Source organism: Prionailurus bengalensis, chromosome E2, assembly GCF_016509475.1.
Source record: "Prionailurus bengalensis isolate Pbe53 chromosome E2, Fcat_Pben_1.1_paternal_pri, whole genome shotgun sequence".
Taxonomy (NCBI): Eukaryota; Metazoa; Chordata; class Mammalia; order Carnivora; family Felidae; genus Prionailurus; species Prionailurus bengalensis.
Genome location: NC_057352.1, coordinates 15743904 through 15767515, shown reverse-complemented (window position 1 = coordinate 15767515; position 23612 = coordinate 15743904). Strand labels below are relative to the sequence as shown.

Genomic DNA, 23612 nt, shown 5'->3' with positions numbered 1-23612 from the left:
CTCATGCTCTCTCTCTCTCGAAAATTAAAAAAAAATTTTTTTAAGTCAATAGCAGGGGCCCCCGGGTGGCTCAGTCAGTTAAAAGTGTCCGACTTTGGCTCAGGTCATGATCTCACGGTTCATGAGTTCGAGTCCCGTGTCAGGCTCTGTGCTGACAGCACGGAGCCTGGAGCCTGCTTCTGATCCTCTGTTCCCCTCTTTCTGTGCACCCCCCCTGCCCCGCTCATGCTCGCTCTCTCTCTCAAAAATAAAAATAAAATTTTTTTAAGTCAAAAGCAAGAACAGGTATCAACCAATAGCTAACATCTCCCTAAAATCAGAAGCACGGTTCGGAGAATTATTAACTCCTAGGGGCAGCCTAATCCAGGGATAGTGAATACGTTTCAACTCCTAGTTCCATCCTGGTTGAAAAGATTTTCGGGTTGCATCAGGGCTTTGTAAGAAAGGGGGCTCTGATTGATTAGCTGTGCCTGTCACGGGAGCAGAAATGGGAAGCATTGGTAGGAATGCTGTATACACCCATGCACACCCCTCTTCATACTCACGACGGGGCGTATTGCTGTAGTGTAGGTTCCCAGGAGTCCGTGCACCGCATCGGAGAGTTTGAACAAATAAATTGTGGTGCATTCCCACCGTGGAATACTACACAGCAATGAAAATGAACAAATTATTGCAGCATACAACGATGTGGATGAATGTCGCAAATGTCAGGTCGAAGGAAGCCAGGAAAATAAAAATAGAGTACCTATCACATCTATTCATGTAACGTTCAAGAGCAGACAAAAATAATCCATGGTCAGCATAAGGGTCATCCAAATGAGGGAGAAAGGAGTGGCTGGGAGGGGCGTGAAGATACTTCTGGATTCTGGAAATGTTCTATTTCTTTTTTTTTTTTAATTTACATCCACATTAGTTAGCATATAGTGCAACAATGATTTTAGGACTCCTTAGTGCCTCTTACCCATTTAGCCCATCCCCCCTCCCACACCCCCTCCAGCAACCCTCTGTTCTCCATATTTATGAGTCTCTTATGCTTTGTCCCCCTCCCTGTTTTCATGTTATTTTTGTTTCCCTTCCCTTATGTTCATCTGTTTTGTCTCTTAAAGTCCCCATATGAGTGAAGTCATATGATTTTTGTCTTTCTCTGACTAATTTCACTTAGCGTAATACCCTCCAGGTCCATCCACGTTGTTGCAAATGGCAAGATTTCATTCTTTTTGATTGCCGGGTAATACTCCATTGTGTATATATATATATATATATATATATATATATATATATATCTCCATTCATCCATCAGTGGACATTTGGGCTCTTTCCATACTTTGGCTATTGTTGATAGTGCTGCTATAAACATGGGGGTGCATGTGTCCCTTCGAAACAGCACACTTGTATCCCGTGGATAAATGCCTAGTAGTGCCATTGTGGGGTCAAGGGTAGTTCTCTTTTTAGTTTTTTGAGGAAACTCCATACTGTTTTCCAGAGTAGCTGTACCAGCTTGCATTCCCATATATTTTTTTTAATGTTTATTATTTTTGAGAGAGAGCACAAGCAGGGGAGGGGCAGAGAGAGAGAGAGGGAGACACAGAATCTGAAGCAGGCTCCAGGCTCCGAGCTGTCAGCACAGAGCCCGACTTGGAGCTCGATCTCACAAACTGCAAGATCATGACCCCAGCTGAAGTCGGACGCTTAACTGACTGAGCCACCCAGGCGCCCCTATTTTTTGACTTGGGTGGTGGTTACAACAGTGTGTTCGCTTTGTGATAACCATCAAGCTGACACTTTATGTTATACTTCAATAAAAAGGTTAGAGATAGAAAAAAGGACTTCCTTTTTTTAAAGGAATGGGTAAGATGTTTAGATCATCTGAATGGCCAGCTTACCCTAGAAAACTCCATCCCATCCCTCCCGTTGGAATCTCCAGGTCCCCCCCCCATCCCCTCTCCTGAGAGCTCTCTGTGTGGCATCCTCTCCTGGGGGTCCCTGCCCCCATCCCTCACCGGCCCCTTCCCTGCCCACCCAGGGCGCACTGGCTGACGGAGCCCAACCCCAGCGCCGAGGAGCTGTTCAGGATGGTGGGCGAGATCTTCATCTACTGGTCCAAGTCCCACGTGAGTCCCCATCCGCCCTGGCCCTCCTTCCCACGACCCTCACTGCCCCGTCTGATCCTGACACTGCCTCCCCCACCAGAACTTTAAGCGTGAGGAGCAGAACTTTGTGGTCCAGAATGAGATCAACAACATGTCATTTCTGACCGCTGACAACAAGAGCAAAATGGCCAAGGTGGGTGCTTTGCTCTGAGAGCACGTAGCAGGGAGAGCAGGAGCACCCTCCAGGCCTTCCCACCTGACCTCTTCACCAGCTAGCCTTCCCTGCCCTGGCCACGTTCCCGCAGCCACCACAGCACCCCATCTCCCCTGCCTCATCTCCTCACTCCTCCTCTGTCTTTTCCCTTCCCCCCATTTCTCTCTTCTTCCTCCGTCTCCTCCCTCCTCCCCATCCCTTCCCTCTCCCTCTTCCCCATGCCCTTCCTCTCCCTCCGCATCCCCCTCCTCCCATCCCCCTCCTCCCTATCTCTCCTTTCCCTCCTCCCCATCCCTTCCCTCTCCCTCTTCCCCATGCCCTTCCTCTCCCTCCGCATCCCCCTCCTCCCATCCCCCTCCTCCCTATCTCTCCTTTCCCTCCTCCCCATCCCTTCCCTCTCCCTCTTCCCCATGCCCTTCCTCTCCCTCCGCATCCCCCTCCTCCCATCCCCCTCCTCCCTATCTCTCCTTTCCCTCCTCCCCATCCCTTCCCTCTCCCTCTTCCCCATGCCCTTCCTCTCCCTCCGCATCCCCCTCCTCCCATCCCCCTCCTCCCTATCTCTCCTTTCCCTCCTCCCCATCCCTTCCCTCTCCCTCTTCCCCATGCCCTTCCTCTCCCTCCCCATCACCCTCCCCACTCTCTCTCCCCTCTCCTCCTTCCTCTCCATCTCCCTCCTCTGCCTCCTCCCCACCTCATCCTTTCTCTCCTCCTTCCTCCCCTCTCCTCCCACTTTCCCCTCCTCCATTCCTTCCCTCACCCCAATATCTTCCTCTCCCACCTCCTCATTATCCCACATGCCCCCTCTCCTCTACCCTTAACTTCTCAGCACTGCCCTCTTCGGGGGCCTAAAGACCAAACCCACCTGCCCATTTCCACTCGGGGTCCAGAAATGCCCAGCTAGGGGCTGTGTGTCGGGCTGGGGCAAGGGGGCTGGGGTGGGGCCCACTTGAAGTTGGGCCTAGGGTTCTCTGAAGGGCCGGGGTAACCCTTCTTGTCTTTGTCTGCACCCTGACGAAGCAGGCGGGAGATGTACAGGTCAGCCCCACGTCTGGGACCTTCCGCATGCCTCTTGGCTTAATTCCCTCTTCTCCCCCACACCCTGGCTTCTGCATCCCCTCCAGAAAATTCCTGCCCCTGTTCCCCGCCCCTCGCCCTTGGCTCTCAGCCCCCATCCTTCTTCTCTCCCCCATCCCCACTCCCAACCACCCATTCCCTTCCCAACGCTCAGCTTTTGCCAATTTAACTTTTTTTTTAACTTTTGTTAAAAAAAAAAAAAAATCTCTCAGCTTTCCTCAAAGCAGCGAAGCATTATGGTCTGAGGTCACAGGGAATGGGAATGGGGTGGGAAAGGCACGCGCATGGTTGGGCTTAAGGCTTGGGCTCCGGAACCAGGCAGACTTGGGTTCAAATCCTGACCCTTGGCAGTTGGCTGTGCGACCTTAGTCAAGTGTCTTATTTTCTGAGCCTCGGACGGCATCTGGCCGGTGGCCCCCGGGGCCCCGGGGCTCTGCATGTGGTCTCAGCAGTGTCTGCCTCACACACAGGCCGTGCTCCGTATTGCGAGCCGGAGTGAATGTGGCTCCGGCCGAAGCTTGTCACTGGGGCTTCTCGTTGGCATGACTGGGGTGGCCCTGGCCCTGGGTCCGCACCCAAGGCTCCAGAACACGGCTGTGGGACTCTGTGCCCCGTGTTTCTGCTTCCAGACCTCTCTGGATCTCTCTTACATCTTCTGTCTTCCTGTCTCCTTGTCTGCCTGAGTCTCTCAGTGTGTCTCTTTTTCTCCCAACTTCTTTTGTCTCTTGAGACTCTTTACGGTTCTGCATCTTTATTTCATTCTGGGGACCTCACTCTTGGGATATCAAGTGTAGGGTTGCGCATGTTGTGGGGGAGGGGAGGTGCCGTACTGAAAGTTGTTAGGGGATTCTGGGAGAAGACTGCCAGAGGTTGGGAAAGGCCCAGAATTTGGGGAAATCTGGAATTTGGGATAGAGGTTGGGAACTGGGGACAGAGGCTCGGTCTGGGAGGGTCTGGGGTGAGGGCTGGGGGCCTGAAGTGAAAGATCAGCAAGGTCTGGGGTGGAAATGGATGCGGGCTCTCAGATGGGGGAGGGGATGCCAGGCACCCAGGCTGCGGGCTGGAGCCCGGGGCCGTGGACAATGGCACAGGTTGGGGCTGGGGCCTGGGGCCTGGGGCCGGGCTGCGAGTCGGGCTGGTGCTGAGCCCCATGTCCCCACAGTCAGGTGGCTCGGACCAGGAACGCACGAAGAAGAAGCGCCGAGGGGACCGGTACTCTGTGCAGACGTCACTGATTGTGGCCACGCTCAAGAAGATGCTGCCCATCGGCCTGAACATGTGTGCGCCCACTGACCAGGAGCTCATCGTGCAGGCCAAGAACCGCTACGCTCTGGTGCCTGCACAGCCCCGTTACGGGAACCTGCCAGCACCCTGCTCAGCACCCCACCAAGCCCCCAGGACCCTACTGAACCCCCAGGATCCCACTGGGAGTCCTCTCTTGGGACCCTAATGAATCTTTCTCCAGGACACTGAGGACTCATGGGATCCCCTGGGATGCCCTGAACCTTCCCCTGGGTTGCTGAGAATCCAGGGCTCTGCCCAATATCCTAAGATATCTTAGGATATTGGGCAAAGCCCTGGGACCTAAGGATCCTAATTGGAACCCCATCGAAACCCAGGAATATCATTAAGACCCCTGGGATCCAAGGACCATATTGAGCCTTCAAGGACCCTCCTGAACACCCTCCATGACAACCTATTAACTCCTCTGGGGCCTCGAAGACCCCTGACTTCCCTGGTATCACAAACACCCTCTTTCCTGGAGCCCTAAAGTCTCCTCCCTTCAGGACCTCAATCTCCTCCTAGGACCTGCTGAGTCTTGCCAAGAACCCACGGAGCCCTCCAGGGCCCCTCTGACCCCTCAACTTGGTCTTTGAGGGCCCCTCTCTTCTGGGAATCCCCCCCCCCCCGCTGACCCTTTTTTGGCCTCCATGAAAACCCTACTGGTGACTTGGTTGATCTGCCTGATCCCTCATGACCTCTGCTGATCTTGTTGTCTCCCTTATACTCCCCCCCCACCTCCTTTGATCTTCAAAAACTCCCTGCCCATCTCGCAGCCCCACTTTGACCCTCCTCTGACCTCCAATAATCCCTCGGTGGCCTCATTTGACCTTTGAGGGCATTCTCCCATCACTCCCTACCTCCACTCACATCCCCACAAGGCCCTTCTAATCCTTACTGTCTCTTCAAGGTGCATCTGTGGCCTCTAGGACTCCCTTCTGACAATTCCTGACCATCGGACCCTTTCAGTTTCTCCCAGATGCCCCCCTCCCCACAAGCCTCTCGCCAGCTGCTGGGATGATGGGCCTGGAAGGGAAAGGGATGTGGGTTAAGGAGGATGCTGGGCCATCAGAGTGACCCAGTCTGGCCATGTCTCCCCAGAAAGACACAGATGAGGAGGTCCGGGAATATCTGCAGAACAACCTTCACCTTCAGGGAAAGGTACCCGCCTTAATCTGCAACCAAAAGGGGCGCGTTAGGACAGTAGCAACAATAATAGCCAAGTATACTTACTCTGTACCAGGCAGGGTGAGAAGGACCTTAACGTGTACTGACCCACCGAATGAATGGTCAGAATGAATGGTCACGGCACCGAAAGGGGGGCGGGGCAGCCAGAGAAGCCCACCTCGAGCGAGCGGAGGGGCCCTCAGACGAGCCCGGCTGGGGAAGGGGAGCCAGCAGGGGGAGGGACCCTCACGCCGGCCGCCGTTCTTCCCTCCCGTCAGGTGGAAGGCTCCCCTTCTTTGCGCTGGCAGATGGCCCTGTACCGGGGCCTCCCGGGCCGTGAGGAGGACGCCGACGACCCCGAGAAGATCGTGCGCAGGGTCCAGGAGGTGTCTGCGGTGCTCTACCATCTGGAGCAGGTGGCTGGGCTGGAAGGGTCTTGGGAGGGGGCGGGGAGCTGGGGTCTCTGGGCGGGGCGAGGGGCGGGCCTTGAATCTGTGGGCGGGGTCTGAGGGTGAACCTTGGGTCTCTGGGTGGAGCCTGGAGTTAAACGCGAGGCTTTAGAAGGGAATTTGGAAACCCCAGGGGAAGGACCTGGTGCTTAGATCTCGGGCCTAGGGCCGGGGTCAGGGTCAGAATTTGGGGTCTAGAGTGGGGCCTGGTGAAGACGCCTTGACTCTGGGCAGGACCGTGGGTGGGTCTCTGGATGGTGACGGGCCTGGGTAGTGACCCTGGGCCTGTGGGCGGGCCTAGGACAGACATTTCGGTCTGGAAGCAAAGCCCAGGTTCGAACCTTGACTCTCTTGGTACGGCCGGGGAGTTCCTACAGCCCTGTGAGTTGGGCCTGAATTTGGGCCTGGGCATAGATGAGCAGTTTCACCCAGGGGGTCTGGGGTAGGAATCAGATCGGGGTAGAGGCGGGGACATGACAGATTGCCGCCCGCGTCCCCCCCCCCCCGCCCCCCCCAGATCGAGCACCCTTACAAATCCAAGAAGGCCGTGTGGCACAAGCTCTTGTCCAAGCAGCGCCGGAGGGCGGTCGTTGCCTGTTTCCGCATGACCCCCCTGTACAACCTGCCCACGTAAGACCCCCAGGGTAGAAGGAAGCTTGAAGGGCGGTGGAGAAGGGCTGGCTGAGGAGGCGGGAGGACAGAATGCCGACTCGATGGGGCGTTGGGGAATGGTTGGGAAGGTAGATGTGTGGAAGGACAGAGGAGGCGTGGAGCGGGGATGGTCTCAGTGATGCCACACACCTCCCCCCCCCCCCCCCCCCCAGGCACCGTGCATGTAACATGTTCCTGGAGAGCTACAAGGCCGCATGGATCCTGACCGAAGACCACAGTTTTGAAGACCGCATGATAGATGACCTTTCAGTGAGCTGGGGCCTGCCTGGGAGTATAGGGGCAGGGCTGGATAGGGCTGGGGGTCAAGGCTGCTGGCTGCACATTTCCGGGGGTCGCCCTTCACCTTGAGGGGGGTGGGGAGTGGCGGCCCCTGGCTTGGGTGCAGCATATGGGGAAAGAGAGAAAATCCAGCCACAGCGGGGCTGTGTGTGTGTGGTGGGGGGGAAACAAGTGGGGACTCTAGAACCCCCTTTCCCAAGCCCCACCCCTCCCCTAGAAAGCTGGGGAGCAGGAGGAGGAGGAGGAGGAGGTGGAAGAGAAGAAGCCTGACCCCCTGCACCAGCTGGTCCTGCACTTCAGCCGCACTGCCCTGACTGAAAAGAGGTGAGGACCGCACCCCCCTCGGTCCTGGGGAAGGAATCTGCTTCCTCCCCGCCCCTAGCAACTGCCCTGCTCCTCGAGGCAGACCCTCTGTGTCCTAGGAGAGCCCCACAGCCCATCCTTCAATGTCACTTTACGAGGACAGGCAGGGCCACCGTGGACCATTTTGCAGGCTGACCACTTCACGAGGGCATCGCTTCTGAAGCGTTCACATCCTAGGCAATATCGGTGTAGGCTTGTCTGGATGAAAGTGTCTTGCTCAGACAAAATCAGTAAGTTATGAGAAAGAAATCAGCACGTCATAACAAATTTCCCATAGATGGAAGAAAGGAGAAGAGGGCTTTTTTCTGATGCACACAAAAGCTTTGTACAGGCTAATGACAGTCTTGGGACTAAAACAAGGGTGCTGCTGGGAACAGTAGTAACAGGCAACATTTATCAAGTGCTTATCATGTGTCCGGCCCCGTGCTGGGCCCCTGACGTATCTACTCTCTCAATCTTCGCACTACAAGACGGATACCACCGTCAGCTCCTTTTTGTGGATAAGGAAATAGAGGCAGAGGGATTTACGTTTCACACATCCACGAAGTCAGGAGGGAGAAAGTCCAGGGCTGGGCAGCGGCACGATGGCAGATGGGGACCCGGGCTCTGTTCGGGCTTTCCGCCCTGCCATTCTGACCTTTTGTCTTGTGGTCAGAAGATGGATCGCTGAACTTCCAGACACGACCACATGCCAGGCAGAAAGAAAGAGAAGGCCTTTTTTTCCCTCTGAGCAAAATCAAGACCTTTTTTATTCAAGAAAAGGCGCTCTCCTTGGTGGGCTTCTGTACATCTCTCATCTGCCAGAATTCTGACATCAGGCCACCACCAGCTACACGGGACACTGGGACACTGAGCGTCCTGTTTTCCATCCTTGGGAAAGCCATGACTCTGGAGTTATATTATCCAGGGTTGAATCACGGTACAAGCTGTGTGGCTTGGCCAAGAAGGATCTTTGTGCATCTGTAAAATGAGGCTAGTAGTATCTACCTAATAGGATTATTGTGAGGATTAATTTGTTAATACATATATAAAGCACTTAGAACAGGGACTAACTTAGAGTAAATATTCAATGGGTGTTGGCCGTTACTACTATTATTATTATTATTATTATTATTTTTGCTGAGGAGACCCAAGAAGGTCATAGTGGTCAAATGAACCAACAGGTGGCAAAATGGCCCTAGAAGCTCCAGGTGTCCATCACATCATTTTGGCAACCCCAGTGGAAAGGGAGCACATCTACCAATAGTTCCAGCAAGACTCCCAGAACGAGTTCCAGTGGACCAGCATGAATCCCATAACCATCTCGTATCTATTTATTACGGTGGCCAAGCAGATGGAAAATAATGCCAACTGGCTCATCCTCAGTCACATGCCCACTCTGGCCGTGGACAGTCTCTCCCACCCAAACCACACAGCCTGAGCGTGGCTCTCCAAAGGAAAACCGGAAGCTGTTATGAGATGGGGGTCCTCTCCACCAGGTCCTGACTCTCTCCTCCCTTATTTCCTCAGCAAACTGGACGAGGATTACCTGTATATGGCATATGCCGACATCATGGCAAAGGTGAGGCCCTGCCCCCATCCCCCAGGCCAGGCTCCCTTCTCCCCAGCTGCAGTGCCTGTCCACTGACAGGGCTGGGGGTGAACTGGGGTGTCTGCCCTGTTCACCGCCATCCCTAACTGATGCCCCATCCCCAGAGCTGCCACTTGGAGGAGGGAGGGGAGAACGGCGAAGCCGAAGAAGAGGAAGTTGAGGTTTCCTTTGAGGTAGGTGGGATCAGGAGGTCCCTGAGAAAAGGGATAAGGGACCCTGACTTCGGTCATTCCTCATTCATTCAGCCTGTGTTCACAGAGTAGTGCTCTGGGCCCAGCCCTGTGCTAGGTGATGTTGGGGACACGGCAATGACTCAGTTTACTGGCAAGACAGATACATCGAGCAGACAGCAACAATATTCATGGTGGTGATGAGGAAAGCTCCAGGCAGAGGGGTCAGGGTCGGGGAATCCAAAGAAGCTCAGGGAGACATGGGGGGGGGGGGAGTTTAGGGGACTGTGGAAGCCCAAGCAAGGTGCCTGACCCACCCTGTGGGGGAAGGGTGTCAGGGAGGGCTTCTCGGAGGAGAGGATGTCTGAGCAGGAGGATAAAAGGAGTGTGCCAGATGAAGAAAAGGAGAAAGGTGTTTCAGATCGGGGGAACAGCATGTGCAAAGGCCAGGCAGTGAGAAAGAGTTGGTAACCACGCAGCTGACCCATCCATTCATCATTAAGGCAGTCAGTAAGCATTGCCCCGAGTTTCTTAACCGTTTTTCTGCCAGGGTCCCTTTTGGCATCTGGTGAAGCCTCTCTTAGAAGTATGTTTTTAAATGTATAAAATGAATTCATAGCAGAGGAAACAAGCATATTGAAAGAACCATCAAAATATTGTTTAAAAAATTGTAAGACAGTCATATCTGCCTTTAGGGTTAGGGTTAGGCATCCTTCAAATGACACGATTTCACAGTGGGGCCAGTAGCTACAGTAACTGATGAGTAATGAACATAAGCAGTGTTTTAAGATGGCTGCAAAAATAACGCGGCATGGAAACATCTGTGGTTCTTCTTGGTGACACAACCATGGGTTCTAATATTGCTATGATTTATAATGGAAGGAAATGCTCCGTTTCAGTCAGAGGGCGGTAAACACAAAAATATAATTTTTCCCCTGTTCAGGGCCCCCTTGGGGGTCCACGTGTGGGTCCAGGTTAAGATTGCTCCGTGTCTGGCCCCGTACCGAGCACAAGAGACAAATCGTGGACTTCAGTCCCAGGGGATAGAGGGAGTTCACAATTAAAGAAATGAGAGGGGCGCCTGGGTGGCGCAGTCGGTTAAGCGCCCGACTTCAGCCAGGTCACGATCTCGCGGTCCGGGAGTTCGAGCCCCGCGTCGGGCTCTGGGCTGATGGCTCGGAGCCTGGAGCCTGTTTCCGATTCTGTGTCTCCCTCTCTCTCTGCCCCTCCCCCCGTTCATGCTCTGTCTCTCTCTGTCCCAAAAATAAATAAAAAACGTTGAAAAAAAATTTTAAAGAAATGAGGTGTGGGGACGCCTGGGTGGCTCAGTCGGTTAAGTGTCCAACTTCGGCTCAGGTCATGATCTCGCGGTTCTGTGAGTTCGAGCCCCCACCTCGGGCTCTCTGCTGGCAGCTTGGAGCCTGCTCCAGATCCTCTGTCTCCCTCTCTCTGCCTTTCCCCAGCTTGCGCATGTGCTCTCTCTCACATTTTAATAAACGTTTTAAAAATTAAAAAAAAAAAAAAGAAATTAGGTGTGGTTGGAGCCCGGAGGGTCAGGGTGAGGCTGTGAGGGGAGAAGGCTGGCTGGCGAGCCTGGACTCACTAGGCGCCGCGGGCCTGGCTCTGCCGCAGGAGAAAGAGATGGAGAAGCAGAGGCTCCTGTACCAGCAGGCGCGGCTGCACAACCGGGGAGCCGCGGAGATGGTGCTCCAGATGATCAGCGCCTGCAAAGGTGCCCTCGTGCAGGCCCTCCTCCCGAGCACACGCATCCTGTCCCCACTCCCCGGGGACCCCGGGGCACCCTCGCCCACCCCGCATGCCTGTGCTTTGCACGCCAGCCCTCACACATTCCACTTGCCTCGCGATGTCTCACCCGTCCCTCGCCCTGGCATGCTGCTCCCCCCTCCCCACTTCTCCCACGTACCCTGGGATGGCTGTTTTCTGGTGGGTGGAGAACAGTGCTCTCAAACTGAGCGGACCCTCTTATGCGACCCTCCGTCCCCCCCGCAGGAGAGACGGGCGCCATGGTGTCCTCCACCCTGAAGCTGGGCATCTCCATCCTAAATGGAGGCAATGCTGATGTGCAACAGGTAACAGGAGAAGGGACTTGGGAAGAGGGCTAAGAGGGGTGGGAGGTTCCTGTGCGACTCCCAGCTCCTCCTCCCCGCCCACCCCTTCTGTAGAAAATGCTGGATTATCTGAAGGACAAGAAGGAAGTTGGCTTCTTCCAGAGTATCCAGGCGCTGATGCAAACATGCAGGTAGGGTCTAGGGTTTGCGGTTGCTGTGCCCCCACTCGGTACCACCGCCAGGAACAGAGGCCCACTCAAACTAGCTCAAATACCAGGGAGCTGATTATCATAACAATAGCGAGAGGCTTTAAGAATGAACAGTTGGAGGGGCTCCTGGGTGGCTCAGTCGGTTAAGCATCCAACTTCAGCGCGGGTCATGATCTTGGTTTCATGACTCTTGGTTTCAGCTCAAGTCATGATCTCACGGTTGCTAGGTTCGAGGCCCGCATCGGGTTGACAGTGCAGAGCCTGCTGGGGATTCTTTCTCTCCCTGTCTCTCTCTGCCTCTCCCCTCCTCATGCTGTGTCTCTCTCTCAAAATAAATAAGTAAACTTCAAAAAAAAAAAAAAAATGAACGAACAGCTGAAGCCCAAAGCTTGTGGAGAATTCAAGGGGCACTGAAGCAGCAGGGAACTGGGGCTCTCTCTGATGACCCCTATTAACTTGACTACTACCTCTGCCTTTGTTCTCTTCTGGCAACTGACTCCTTCCCTCCCCCACCAGCTTTGCTAATTGAGGGTTTCTGTTTCCTCCCGATTTCAACTTGTGCATATTTCATCCTGGCCCCACCTTACTTGTGAACTGCGGCCACATGGCTTCTTCCAGTTCTGTTTCTGCTTCCTCTCGATGATTTCAGCTCATTCCTGGTTTACTGTGGCCCTCCACTCGCTCACGGCAGGGTGGGGTGGGGGTGGGGGCGTTGCAGGGCTCTGAAAGAGGGCGGAGGCCTCAGCCCATCTTCCCCATCTTTCCTTCCACCTCCCCCGCCCCTCGCACAGCGTCCTGGATCTCAACGCCTTCGAGAGACAGAACAAGGCAGAGGGGCTGGGCATGGTGAACGAGGATGGAACCGGTGAGGCCCTCTCTTGGGCTTCCCTCTCCTGGGACATCCTCTTCCTTCGGGATCGCCCCCTCGCCCACATTGCCCAAAGCTCCCTTCCTCCAAGACTCCTCCGCTCCACAACCATCCCCAAGCTCCACCCCCCACCCCCACCCCCACCTCCTGTGCAGTGGTCCCCAGTCCTGCCCCCACATTCCTCCCGGGTCTCCCTCCTCGGGGTCCCCACCCTTGGCTGTCCTTCTGTCCTGTGTTCTCTCACCCATCACCACACCGACCCCCGCCCTCCACGTGCCCCAAGTCTCCCACCCTGGTTGCTGTTCTCATTAATGTCCCTAATCCGGGTTAATCGAGTCTCCTCTTTGCCGTGTTGTGACGTGTCTAACTTTTCTGCCCTGATCCTCGCCTCCTGCCCCTCCACCTCTACTTGTACACCTGTTTTTCTCTTCCCTCTTCTTTCTCTCCCTCCGCTTTTACCCTCATTTCCTACTCTTCCTTGGTTCCATCTGTCTCCTTATCGGTCTGATTCTCTGTGGTTGTTCCTCTCTTCGTGTCGATGTCTTCTTCATCTCTGACTGTGTCACTGTTTTTCTGTGTTTGTCTCTGTCTCCTTCCTGTCTCTTTTTTTCCCCCTTTTTTCCTGCTTCCTCCTCCCATCCTGTTGGCTGCCCCAGTCATCAACCGCCAGAACGGTAATTCCCCCAGCCCATTCCCCTTGCTGTGCTGCTGCACCCCTCCCTTCTAACCCCCAACCACCCCCCTCCACCTGGGGGCTGAGGATCTGGGACATCCAGGGAGGGAGGAACCCTTCAGCGACGCATCCCGCCGGCAGAAAGTCTTGAGATCAGGGGTCCAGAGACCAAGATTCGGGTCCCAGATTAGCCACTAACAATACCCGAGACTAAGAACAAGTCTCTTCCCTTCTATAAGCCTCAGTTTCCCCATGTGTAAAATAGAAGCTAAGAGAAGATGGCAAAGATCCCTTTCCAGCTGGATGTTCTCAGACTTCCAGACCCAGATTCGCAGTCCCGGGGTGGGGTAATCCCCACTCCCACCTACCCCGCTCTCTGCGCCCGCGACCCCAGATTGGTCAAATCTGCGGTTCCCATACGCCAACCGGATTGGTTGCCCCCAGCATCCACTCTGATTGGTGTGCGTGCCTCCTCTGCGCCTGCTCTGGTTGGCCCATTCCTGTCTAGCCTCCCTTTCTCTCTTCCCTCCTCTAGAGCCCACGGTGACTGGCTTCTTTCAGATGCCCATTCTGATTGGCCCATGTTTACACGCTTCCCCCTCCCTCCCCCGCATCTCCTGGATTGGCTGATTTCAAGGCATCTGAGCCAATTGGCTGGCTTTGGATCCCATTCCCTGCCCAATCCCCTCCTGCTCAGAGCCTTTGCGTGAAATCGACTCCAATCCCCTTAATCCATTAACTCCGCCCTCCGTGGCCCTGGATGGGGGCTGAGGGAGATACCAGCTGCCTGAACTTCTGCTGGGTAGGCAGACATTCCCAGACGGCACACAAGTGGTGACGTCAGAGGAACACAGATATTTAGAAAGACACTTGAGGCCCCAGCTTCATGACTCAGGACCCTTCAGGTCTTCATTTGCTGATGCCTCTGAAATCGGGACCCCCTGGTGTCATGGATGCCCGTGGCCCTCACAGTGTCTTTGAAGTGGCGGCTGCTCCTCCCTGCGCACCCGTGCTTTGTGCATGCGTGTGCAGTGTGCAAGGGCCGTGTGCATGTGTGCGCTCTCCCCTGACACATCTGACACTTTCTGGGCCCTGCCCCCCCCCCCCCCCCCCTTCCACCCAGGAGAGAAGGTCATGGCAGACGATGAGTTCACCCAAGATCTGTTCCGTTTTCTGCAATTGCTCTGCGAGGGGCACAATAATGGTGAGGAGGAGGGGCGGGTGGGAGAGTGGATGAAGAGGAGGCCAGGGTTTGGGGTCAGTCTAGAAGGGTTGCCTGAGTTAAACTCCAGGCCCCTCCCTCCTTATCAGAGGTGGCCTCACCACTCGCCCTGGCCCCGATTGTCCTCCATCCTTTATTTTCATCCATTATCAAGCCCTGCCCACCCACCTTCTTAAATCGCTCTTGAATTTCTGGAATCTAGCCCCTTTGCTACACTTTCACCTCTTCTAGCCAGCCCAAATTCCCCAAAAGAAATCTGCCCCCAAACCTACCTGCTCCCAGATCAGTTTGCCCAAATGAGCGATTAGCCACATGGCATTTTTCCACAGGCATTTTGCAGCAGCTGCCAGAGTTAAGTAGATGCAGTAGATTTCCATACTTTGGTTTTGTAGAGGGGGCGAAAAATCACATGGCATTTAAAAATGAGTTTATTAGAATCACTTCTTAATTTCACTTCTAAAATACTCTGCCAGGTGGAAGGCCTTACAGATCCTTTCCTAACTTAAACTAGAGTTTCCCCAACTTTTTTTCTGGTTCAGGCGGTTTAACCAGATCAAGGCTGACACAGCAAGCTAGTGAAACATACATAGCTCACAGCCTTAAAGGGACCATCAAACTTCTGTACAGCAAACTTTCTACCCAATGCCATTTCCTATAACAAATATGCAAGTCTCAGGGTTGTGGTTGTGATACTCAGCAGGTAATTGTGAAACCACAGACTGCCCAGAAGCTAAGCTTCATGACAAGAATGGAAGTAATCATAAATCTAACTTCCATAGAACCTGCATCCCATTTGCTAATGTTCGTGAAGGTAACTCATATGTAAATTTCTTTAATCCCACACTCTTCTCTGTTCAAACAAAGGATAAAGCAGGATCCATTGCTCTGCATTCTCAAAAGCTCTTATGTCCACAGTCAGTTTTTATTCAAGGTTCATGAAATACCTTTGTGCCATGTGACGAGGACTTTCTTTAATTGTAACTAAGGTGGAATCAGTCTTTGGGGTTTTAAATGAATGTTATTCCCTGGATCTATGATTATTTGGAAACGAGAAGGTGCTAAAGGGGGGAATTCCTCTCTTCTACCAAATTTACAAGCCAGTCCTCTGCATAAATTCGTGGATCCATTAACCAGCCCAATCAAATAAACATTTGAAATATCTTTCAAGTCTCAGGTGCCTCGCATGTCTTGAGTGTTTGGTGCCATTCGAAGTAGACAACAGGTTCTTCTCTTGTACATGTCTGAGACTATGTTCTTGGTTGACAGCTTTTTACGGGAGAGGGGAGCTGTATATGTAAACATTTAGGCATATAGCCCAGTTGAAATTAACACAAAGGAGTTAGAAAACATATACATTTGCTTCTAAAATATTGAATATTTGAGCATAATCTTCATCTACAGTGTGAAACCAGGCAAAATGGTTTATGAAATAGAAGTGATTATGATCCAGCAATTATGAAATAGATGTCAGATGGACAGTAAAACTTTGGGGAGGGGGGAACCTTTCAAGGGCTGGTAAAGCCATCCTGTGCAACATGACATTGCCATGAACGTGCAAAGGACTTAGCTGAAGTTTGTTTTCATTGCCTTCACAATTTGATGAATTGATCATTTGGCAAATGGGTCTACAGAGGTGGTTCTCCAACTTAAGAGGGCCTCAGAATCACCTCGAGGCCTTGTTAAAATACAGATTTGAGGGCTCCGCCCCAGATTCTCTGATTTAGTAGTTCTGGGATGGAGTCCAGTAATTCTTGTCTCTGACAAGTTCCCAGGAGATGCTGAGGCTCCCGGTCTGGGACCCACACTTTGAGAATCACTGCTCCAAAGTGCAGCCGTTAACCTCAGCACTCTTTAAGGCTCTTTAAGAACAGCTAATGTTTATCGAGCACTTGTACCAGATGGCTATCCTAATTTTTTTTTTTTAATTTGGAAAAAGCATTTATTTATTTATTTTGAAAGAGAGAGAGGGGTGCCTGTGTGGCTCATTCGGTAAAGCGTCCAACTTCAGCTCAGGTCATCATCTCGCGGTTTGTGAGTTCCAGCCCCATGTCGGGCTCTGTGCTGACAACTCAGAGCCTGGAACCTGCTTCCGATTCTGTGTCCCTCTCTCGCTCTGCCCCAACCCCGCTCCTGCTCTTTCTCTCTCTTTCTCTTTCAAGAATAAATAAAACATTAAAATTTTTTAAAAGAGAGAGAGAGAGCAGTGTAAGTGGGGGAGAGAGAGAGAGAGAGAGAGAGAGAGAGAGAGTCCCAAGCAGGCTCCACGCTGTCAGCACAAAACCTGATGCGGGACTCCATCTCACAAATGGTGAGATCATGACCTGAGCCAAAATCAAGAGTCAGACGCTTAATTGACCGAGCCACCTGGGTACCACTGTCCTAAGTTTTTTATGTACGCCAAAGCATTAAAAATTCACAAGAGCTCCATAAAGTAGGGTGTGCTGTAACCACCATGTTACATATGGGGGAACTGAGGCACAGTCTGTGCCACACATAGGGATTCAATAACTTGCCTGAGGTCATACAGCTGGGAATTCATACAGCCCACTCCTACTTACCTTTCCTGCCTCGGTTGAGGTCCCTTCCCCCAGGGAGCCTTCCTTGATTACGTCGTCGTCAGCTGAGTTAGGCATCTCCTCTGGGCGACTGCAGCCGCCTAGGTTTCCCACCTCACAACCCTGATCATTCTGCTCGGTATTCCCCCCCACCATCACCCCTACGACCCATGAACCCATGTTTATAATTATTATTATTACTAACTTCTCAACCGCAACCAAAATAGAGAGAATGGTCTAATAAATGGTACCCATCACTCAGCTGTAGCAGTTATCAGCTTTTTGCCATAGAAGAATGTTTTTCAAACAGTGGGAACCAATGCACCAGAGGGTTGTGAATCCGTGTATTTCAGAGGCTCTCATCTGAATTCCACGCTGATATGCCTGGGGAGCATATTTTTAAAATACACTAAAGCCCAGTGTTCATTCACCCTCAGAGATTGTAATTTAATTGGTCTAGGATTGGGGCTTGAGCAGGAGGACTTTGAAAAGCCTCCAGGTGATTCTAACATGCAGCCAAGGTTGAAAGATTGAGGACTACGAATGTAGTGAGTTAATTTTTTAAAATATAATTTATTGGCAAGTTGGCTAACATACAGTGTATACAGTGTGCTCTTGGTTTGGAGGGGGGGGGTAGATTCCCGTGATTCATCGCTTACATACAACACCCTGTGCTCATCCCAGGAAGTACCCTCCTCAATGGCCATCACCCATTTTCCCTTCTCCCTCACCCTCCACCATCAACCTTCAGTTTGTTCTCTGTATTTAAGAGTCTCTTATGGTTTGCCTCCCTCTCTGTTTGAAACTATTTTTTCTCCTTCTCGAGATCAGAATTCTTTTGTAGGTAACTAGACTAGCACAGGACAGAAAATACCAGAATACATAACACATGTGTGAGTATGTGAAACTTCTGTTTTGGGTATATGTGGATATAATTTCAGTTTAAACACATGTACTGGGTTTTAATGTAAAATGGTTCCCCTACTGTAAGTTGCAGTCAGAAAAGATTGAAAAATTACTACACAAGAATATAAACTTCACAAGGGCAGGGACTTTTTCTTTTACTGCTGTATTCCCAGGGCCCAGAACAGTGCCTGGCACATCATAAATGCTCGATAAACTTGTAGTACCGAAGAATAAGTGGCCAATCTCCATCTCACATTAGCAGATAGTATGTGCTCGATAAATAGATATTGAGGGGAGCCTGGGTGGCTCAGTCGGTTGAGCATCCGACTTTGGCTCAGGTCATGATCTCGTGGTCCGTGAGTTGGAGCCCCGCATCGGGCTCTGTGCTGACAGCTCAGAGCCTGGAGCCTGCTTCGGATTCTGTGTCTCCCTCTCTCTGCCCCTCCCCTCCTCATGCTCTGTCTCTCTCTCTCTCTCTGTGTCAAAAATAAACGTTAAAAATAAATAAATAGATATTGAACAAATATACAAAAGAAATGGCAGATATTTATCTCTTCTGGCTTTGGCTAGGTGCTCAGTAAATATTTTTTGGATAAATGAATGAATAAATAACCAATCTTCCATCTCCCCCATCACATAGTAGGTGTTCGATAAACATTTTTGGAAACAAACGGAAGACTGAATCTCCATTTTCCCCTGCTATACTGTGGGTGCACAAGAAAGGTGTTTGCGGGGCGGGGGGGGGGGGGGGGGGCGGGGATGAATGAATAAATGACTGACCCTCCACCATATCTGGCATGTAGTTGGCCCTCAATAGTTATTTACATAAATGAATAAATGATCTTCATCTTCCTCTGACACACAGTAGGTACTTGATAAAGATTTATTAAATTAACGAGAACAATTATATGCCTCTGGCATACAAGAGGCACTCAATAATCCTATTGCATAAATGAATAAACGACCCACTGTCCCCCTCCCCTAGCACACGGCAGACTCTCAATGAACGAATGGCTTTTCATCTCCCCAGATTTCCAAAATTACCTACGGACACAGACAGGGAACACGACCACCATTAACATCATCATCTGCACGGTGGACTACCTCCTGCGGCTGCAGGTGAGGCTGTGAGGCCGTCCAGGTGTGACCTGGGTGGGGGGTTGTGGGGCCCCGGTTGGCCCCAGCACCCCTTCACACCCCGTCGGTCCCCCCAGGAGTCCATCAGCGACTTCTACTGGTACTACTCCGGCAAGGATGTCATTGAGGAGCAGGGCAAGAGGAACTTTTCCAAGGCCATGTCGGTCGCTAAACAGGTGTTCAACAGCCTCACCGAGTACATCCAGGTAGGACCCGCCCTCTGGGGCGGAGCGAGGCCCCCCCACCCCCTATCCCCGCACCCTGCGCCCTGCTTGGCGCTCACTGCAGCCCTCTGCCCCCAGGGCCCCTGCACCGGGAACCAGCAGAGCCTGGCGCACAGCCGCCTCTGGGACGCCGTGGTGGGATTCCTGCACGTGTTTGCCCACATGATGATGAAGCTCGCTCAGGTTCGAGACCCTCTGTTGTTCTTCCTGCAGCTGTTCTCGGGCATCCCCGAAGCGGCTCACTTCCAAGTCAGTTTCTCACCCAAGTCCCCCTGGCATGTTCCAGAAGAGTTCCCTAGGGGTGGCCAAATCCATCTTCCTTCTGGATTGGCTCTCTGCATGACCCCGCCTCCTCCTCTGCCACCACCAATCGGCTGGTTTCCCATGCACACTTCCATTGGTTTGACGTTTGGGCCCCGCCCCCTTGGGCCCAGAGTTCCTCTATGATTGGTTGGTGTTCTTTTCTCTGGGGTGAGTTCCTCTCAGACTCCGACCTCCCTGGGGATAGAAAGGGGGTGTCTTTCTAGAACAGGGACTGGGGCTGAAGGAGTGTTTTGCTTCTTTATTCTGCCTGCGGCAGATGACGCCCATCTCGGGCACCCATGATGTAAGGTCCCTGTCGAGTCCTTCTCCCATTTCTAGAATCCTGTGTACCCTTCCCCTATCACCCCTGCCCCTTTGCAGTCTGGTCAGTGCCTCATGCTCTGCTTCTGTCTGGTAAACACATTCGAGGCTGTACCATCCGCATCCTGAACGGCATAAATGTGACAGTGTTCCAGCAGATGGCAGTACTCTGTACGCCGTATTATAATTTCCCCGCAGGAAGCGTCTTGAGGAAGGGGAGCCTTTTTCTAGTTACTCAAAGGTGCCACAGGGGCTGGCAGAAACCCTGTCTGCTGTCACCTGGCTTTTTGAAAGGAGCTGAACTTAGAATGCAATTCCTTAGTTTCAGTGCGGTCGAAGTTGTGTTATTGGTGTCATCTTCAAAGTCTAGCGAGTACTGGTATTTTAGTCTAGAATTCCACATCCTGCAGTGCTGATGCATTAGCCAAGGACTAGGGCTAGGTTGCATGGGCTGGGAATCCAATGCAAAGTGATGGCCTAATCGGGGTGGGGGTGTGGGAGAGATTTATCAGTTCACACCAGAGATCCAGGGCCTAGAGTGATGTCAGCTGAACTATCTGCCTTCTCTGGCTTCATTCTCAAGCAGGCTCTTCCCCGGACTGAAAAAAATGGTGCCCCAGACTTCTATGCACCCCCCTCCCCCCAACAGCTCCAGAGGGAAGATAATCCCTCTTTTGTCGGAGCTCCCACTCGGGATTCTCTGTTTGGACCATTGGGTCACATGCTCATCCCAGAACCAATCACCGTGGCCAGGGGAGGGCTCTGATTGGCCAGATCTGGTCACATACCCACCTGTGAAACCAGCAAAGTGGGGTTAGCCCCACTTGCTCTGAGACTGGGATTGTTACCGGAAGCAGGGCGCTGCCTCGTGCATCACCGGCAGGCACACACCACGGGCACCCACAGAGTTGGATTTTGAGATTCCGGAACGTTGGGAGTTCAGAGTCAGAATGCCGAGCTTTGGAACTGTGTTAGAACTCTAGAAGGAGCATTCGGGTAGAGGAGCCTTACGTCCCTTTTATCCAGCATCCTTCCCCCTTCTCCATTGTATGAGGTAGAACCAGATGAAGTGACCACTTGGTGGGTCAAAAATGCTCACATATTAGCAGTTTTATGTAGCTCAACAGAATACCTGTGGGGACTATGAGGCAGAACTCTGACCATGTAGGAAGTTTCTGTAGGCACTACATGAGGCAATGTGACTGGGGAGGCAATGTGCCCCCACATTCTTCCCAAATTGTTCACCGAAAGGCCTGTGGCTGAGTCCTCCAGCCTTTTTCCTGAACCCAGAGTCTCGCTTTTTCCATCACATAGTCACTCAACAAACATGGAGCAAGCAGCCGCCATAAACCAGGCACAGTGCTGAGCTCTCACCCCTTCCCAGCTGTGTCTCCCTACCCAGTACGTGCCCCTCTCTGTCTCTCTCAGCTCCAAGCTTCTCTCCCAGCCCTCCTTGTCCGCCAGCTCTTGCCCCCACGTAGCACCCGTTGGGCCTGCTTACCCCCCAAAGTGCCCACCCCACCCCCACAATCTTGTCTCTCTGCCCCTTCCCCTGCTTCCGAGGAACATGTGTGGAGTCGGGTCCCCTCGGAGGTAAGAGGGGGAGAAAAAGGGGTCTTGGGCCCCGTGGGGTGGGTCAGGAGGGGCGGAAGCAGCTGGAGGTGGGGAGGCGTCTCCGCAGAGACCAGTTATCCCATGGTTGGGGTGTGGGGTCTCTAGGACTCGAGCCAGATCGAGCTGCTGAAGGAGCTGCTGGACCTACAGAAGGACATGGTGGTGATGTTGCTGTCACTACTAGAAGGTAAGTGCCCAGCCGGTGTGGGTAAGGGGAGGGTACAGAGGTACAGACAAGCAGGGAATGGCCCTCGGAGACCCAGGAGACCCTAACCTTCAACTTCATCCCACATCGTGTCAGGGTCAATGGGTTGATGAAGGAGTCGCAGTACCAAACTCAGTAAACCCTTACCGAGCACTTATTATATGCCAACTGTACACACGTTAGTTTTGTGAATTCCCCGGGGAAATCTTAATAAGGTGGGTGGCCTGGACACTCTTTAAAACGTATGTACCTGGGGCGCCTGGGTGGCTCAGTCGGTGGAGCGTCCGACTTCAGCTCAGGTCACGATCTCACGGTCCGTGAGTTCGAGCCCCGCGTCGGGCTCTGGGCTGACGGCTCAGAGCCTGGAGCCTGCTTCCGATTCTGTGTCTCCCTCTCTCTCTCTGCACCTCCCCTGTTCATGCTCTGTCTCTCTCTGTCTCAAAAATAAATAAACATTTTAAAAAAATGTATGGACCTAATAGTTATCTATGTTCATTTGTTAAATGTGTCACTTAGCTTTTGCTGCCTCAGGAATGTCCTCAAAACTTAGTGACTTAAAACAACCATTATTTACTGCTAATGAATAAGACATTTTAACTAGTAGACAAAGACTTTTCTACAGAGATTCAGTGTCCTCATTCCTTTCCATGGTTGCATAATACTCCATTATGTGAGTGAACGTGATTCATTTAGCCACACCCCAGTCAACGGACATTCAAATTAAAAAAATGTTTTGCTATTACAAAAAAATGTTGCAATGGATAATCCTCCTATAATCTTTCAATGTTTTTGATGTGTAGTCATTAGCTTTTAAAAATTAGAAGGTTCCTGGGGTGCCTGGGTGGCTCAGTCGGTTAAGCATCCGACTTCGGCTCAGGTCATGATCTCATGGCTTGTGGGTTCGAGCCCCTCATTGAGCCCTGTGCTGACAACTCAGAGCCTGGAACCTGCTTCCGATTCTGTTTCCAGCTCTCTCTGCTCCCCTCCCCTGCTCTCTCTCTCTCTCTCTCTTTCTCTCTCTCTGTCAAATATAAATAAGCATTTAAAAAAAAATTTAATGTTTATTTATTTTTGAGACAGAGAGAGACAGAGCATGAGTGGGGGAGGGGTAGAGAGAGAGAGGGAGACACAGAATCCAAAGCAGGCTCCAGGCTCCGAGATGTCAGCACAGAACCCCATGTGGGCTTGAACTCACAAACCTGAGCTCATGACCTGAGCTGAAGTCAAACGTAAATAAGCATTTTTTTAATTTTATTTTTTATTTTTTAAAATTTACATCCAAATTAGTTAGCATATAGTGCAGCAATGATTTCAGAGGTAGATTCCTTATTGTCCCTTACCCATTTAGCTCATTCCCCCTCCCACACCCCCTCCAGCAACCCTCAGTTTGTTCTCCATATTTATGAGTCTCTTCTGTTTTGTCCCGCTCCCTGTTTTTATATTATTTTTGTTTCCCTTCCCTTATGTTCCTCTGTTTTGTCTCTTAAAGTCCTCATATGAGTGAAGTCATATGATTTTTGTCTTTCTCTAATTTCACTTAGCGTTATACCCTCCAATTCCATCCATGTAGTTGCAAATGGCAAGATTTCATTCTTTTTGATTGCTGAGTATTATTCCATTGTATATACATACCACATCTTTATCCACTCATCCATCAATGGACATTTGGGCTCTTTCCATACTTTGGCTACTGTCGATAGTGCTGCTATAAACATGGGGGTGCATGTGTCCCTTCGAAACAGCACACCTGTATCCCTTGGATAAATGCCTAGTAGTGCAATTGCTGGGTCGTGGGGTAGTTCTATTTTTAGTTTTTTGAGGAACCTCCATACTGTTTTCTTTTCTTTTCTTTTTTTTTTTTAATTTTTCCAACGTTTATTTATTTTTGGGACAGAGAGAGACAGAGCATGAACGGGGGAGGGGCAGAGAGAGAGGGAGACACAGAATCGGAAACAG

General features: G+C 51.9%; 1 protein-coding gene across 2 annotated transcripts in view; it reads left to right on the top strand.

Annotated features, from left to right (window-relative positions):
• The window catches only part of RYR1 (ryanodine receptor 1), a 117881-nt gene that overhangs the window by 64965 nt on the left and 29304 nt on the right, over nt 1-23612 (top strand). Inside the window, exons 68-88 of one of the 2 annotated variants that reach the window (XM_043599004.1) lie at nt 2024-2111; nt 2191-2283; nt 3325-3339; nt 4541-4711; nt 5761-5820; nt 6105-6242; nt 6793-6905; nt 7100-7196; nt 7444-7550; nt 9099-9150; nt 9285-9353; nt 10983-11082; nt 11361-11440; nt 11534-11610; nt 12420-12493; nt 13153-13170; nt 14293-14373; nt 18883-18971; nt 19067-19195; nt 19292-19396; nt 21557-21638. In XM_043599004.1, coding sequence (XP_043454939.1) covers nt 2024-2111; nt 2191-2283; nt 3325-3339; nt 4541-4711; nt 5761-5820; nt 6105-6242; nt 6793-6905; nt 7100-7196; nt 7444-7550; nt 9099-9150; nt 9285-9353; nt 10983-11082; nt 11361-11440; nt 11534-11610; nt 12420-12493; nt 13153-13170; nt 14293-14373; nt 18883-18971; nt 19067-19195; nt 19292-19396; nt 21557-21638 — 1838 coding nt within the window. The remainder of the gene's footprint in view (nt 1-2023; nt 2112-2190; nt 2284-3324; nt 3340-4540; nt 4712-5760; nt 5821-6104; nt 6243-6792; nt 6906-7099; nt 7197-7443; nt 7551-9098; nt 9151-9284; nt 9354-10982; nt 11083-11360; nt 11441-11533; nt 11611-12419; nt 12494-13152; nt 13171-14292; nt 14374-18882; nt 18972-19066; nt 19196-19291; nt 19397-21556; nt 21639-23612) is intronic. The other variant, XM_043599005.1, reaches the window with a different exon arrangement.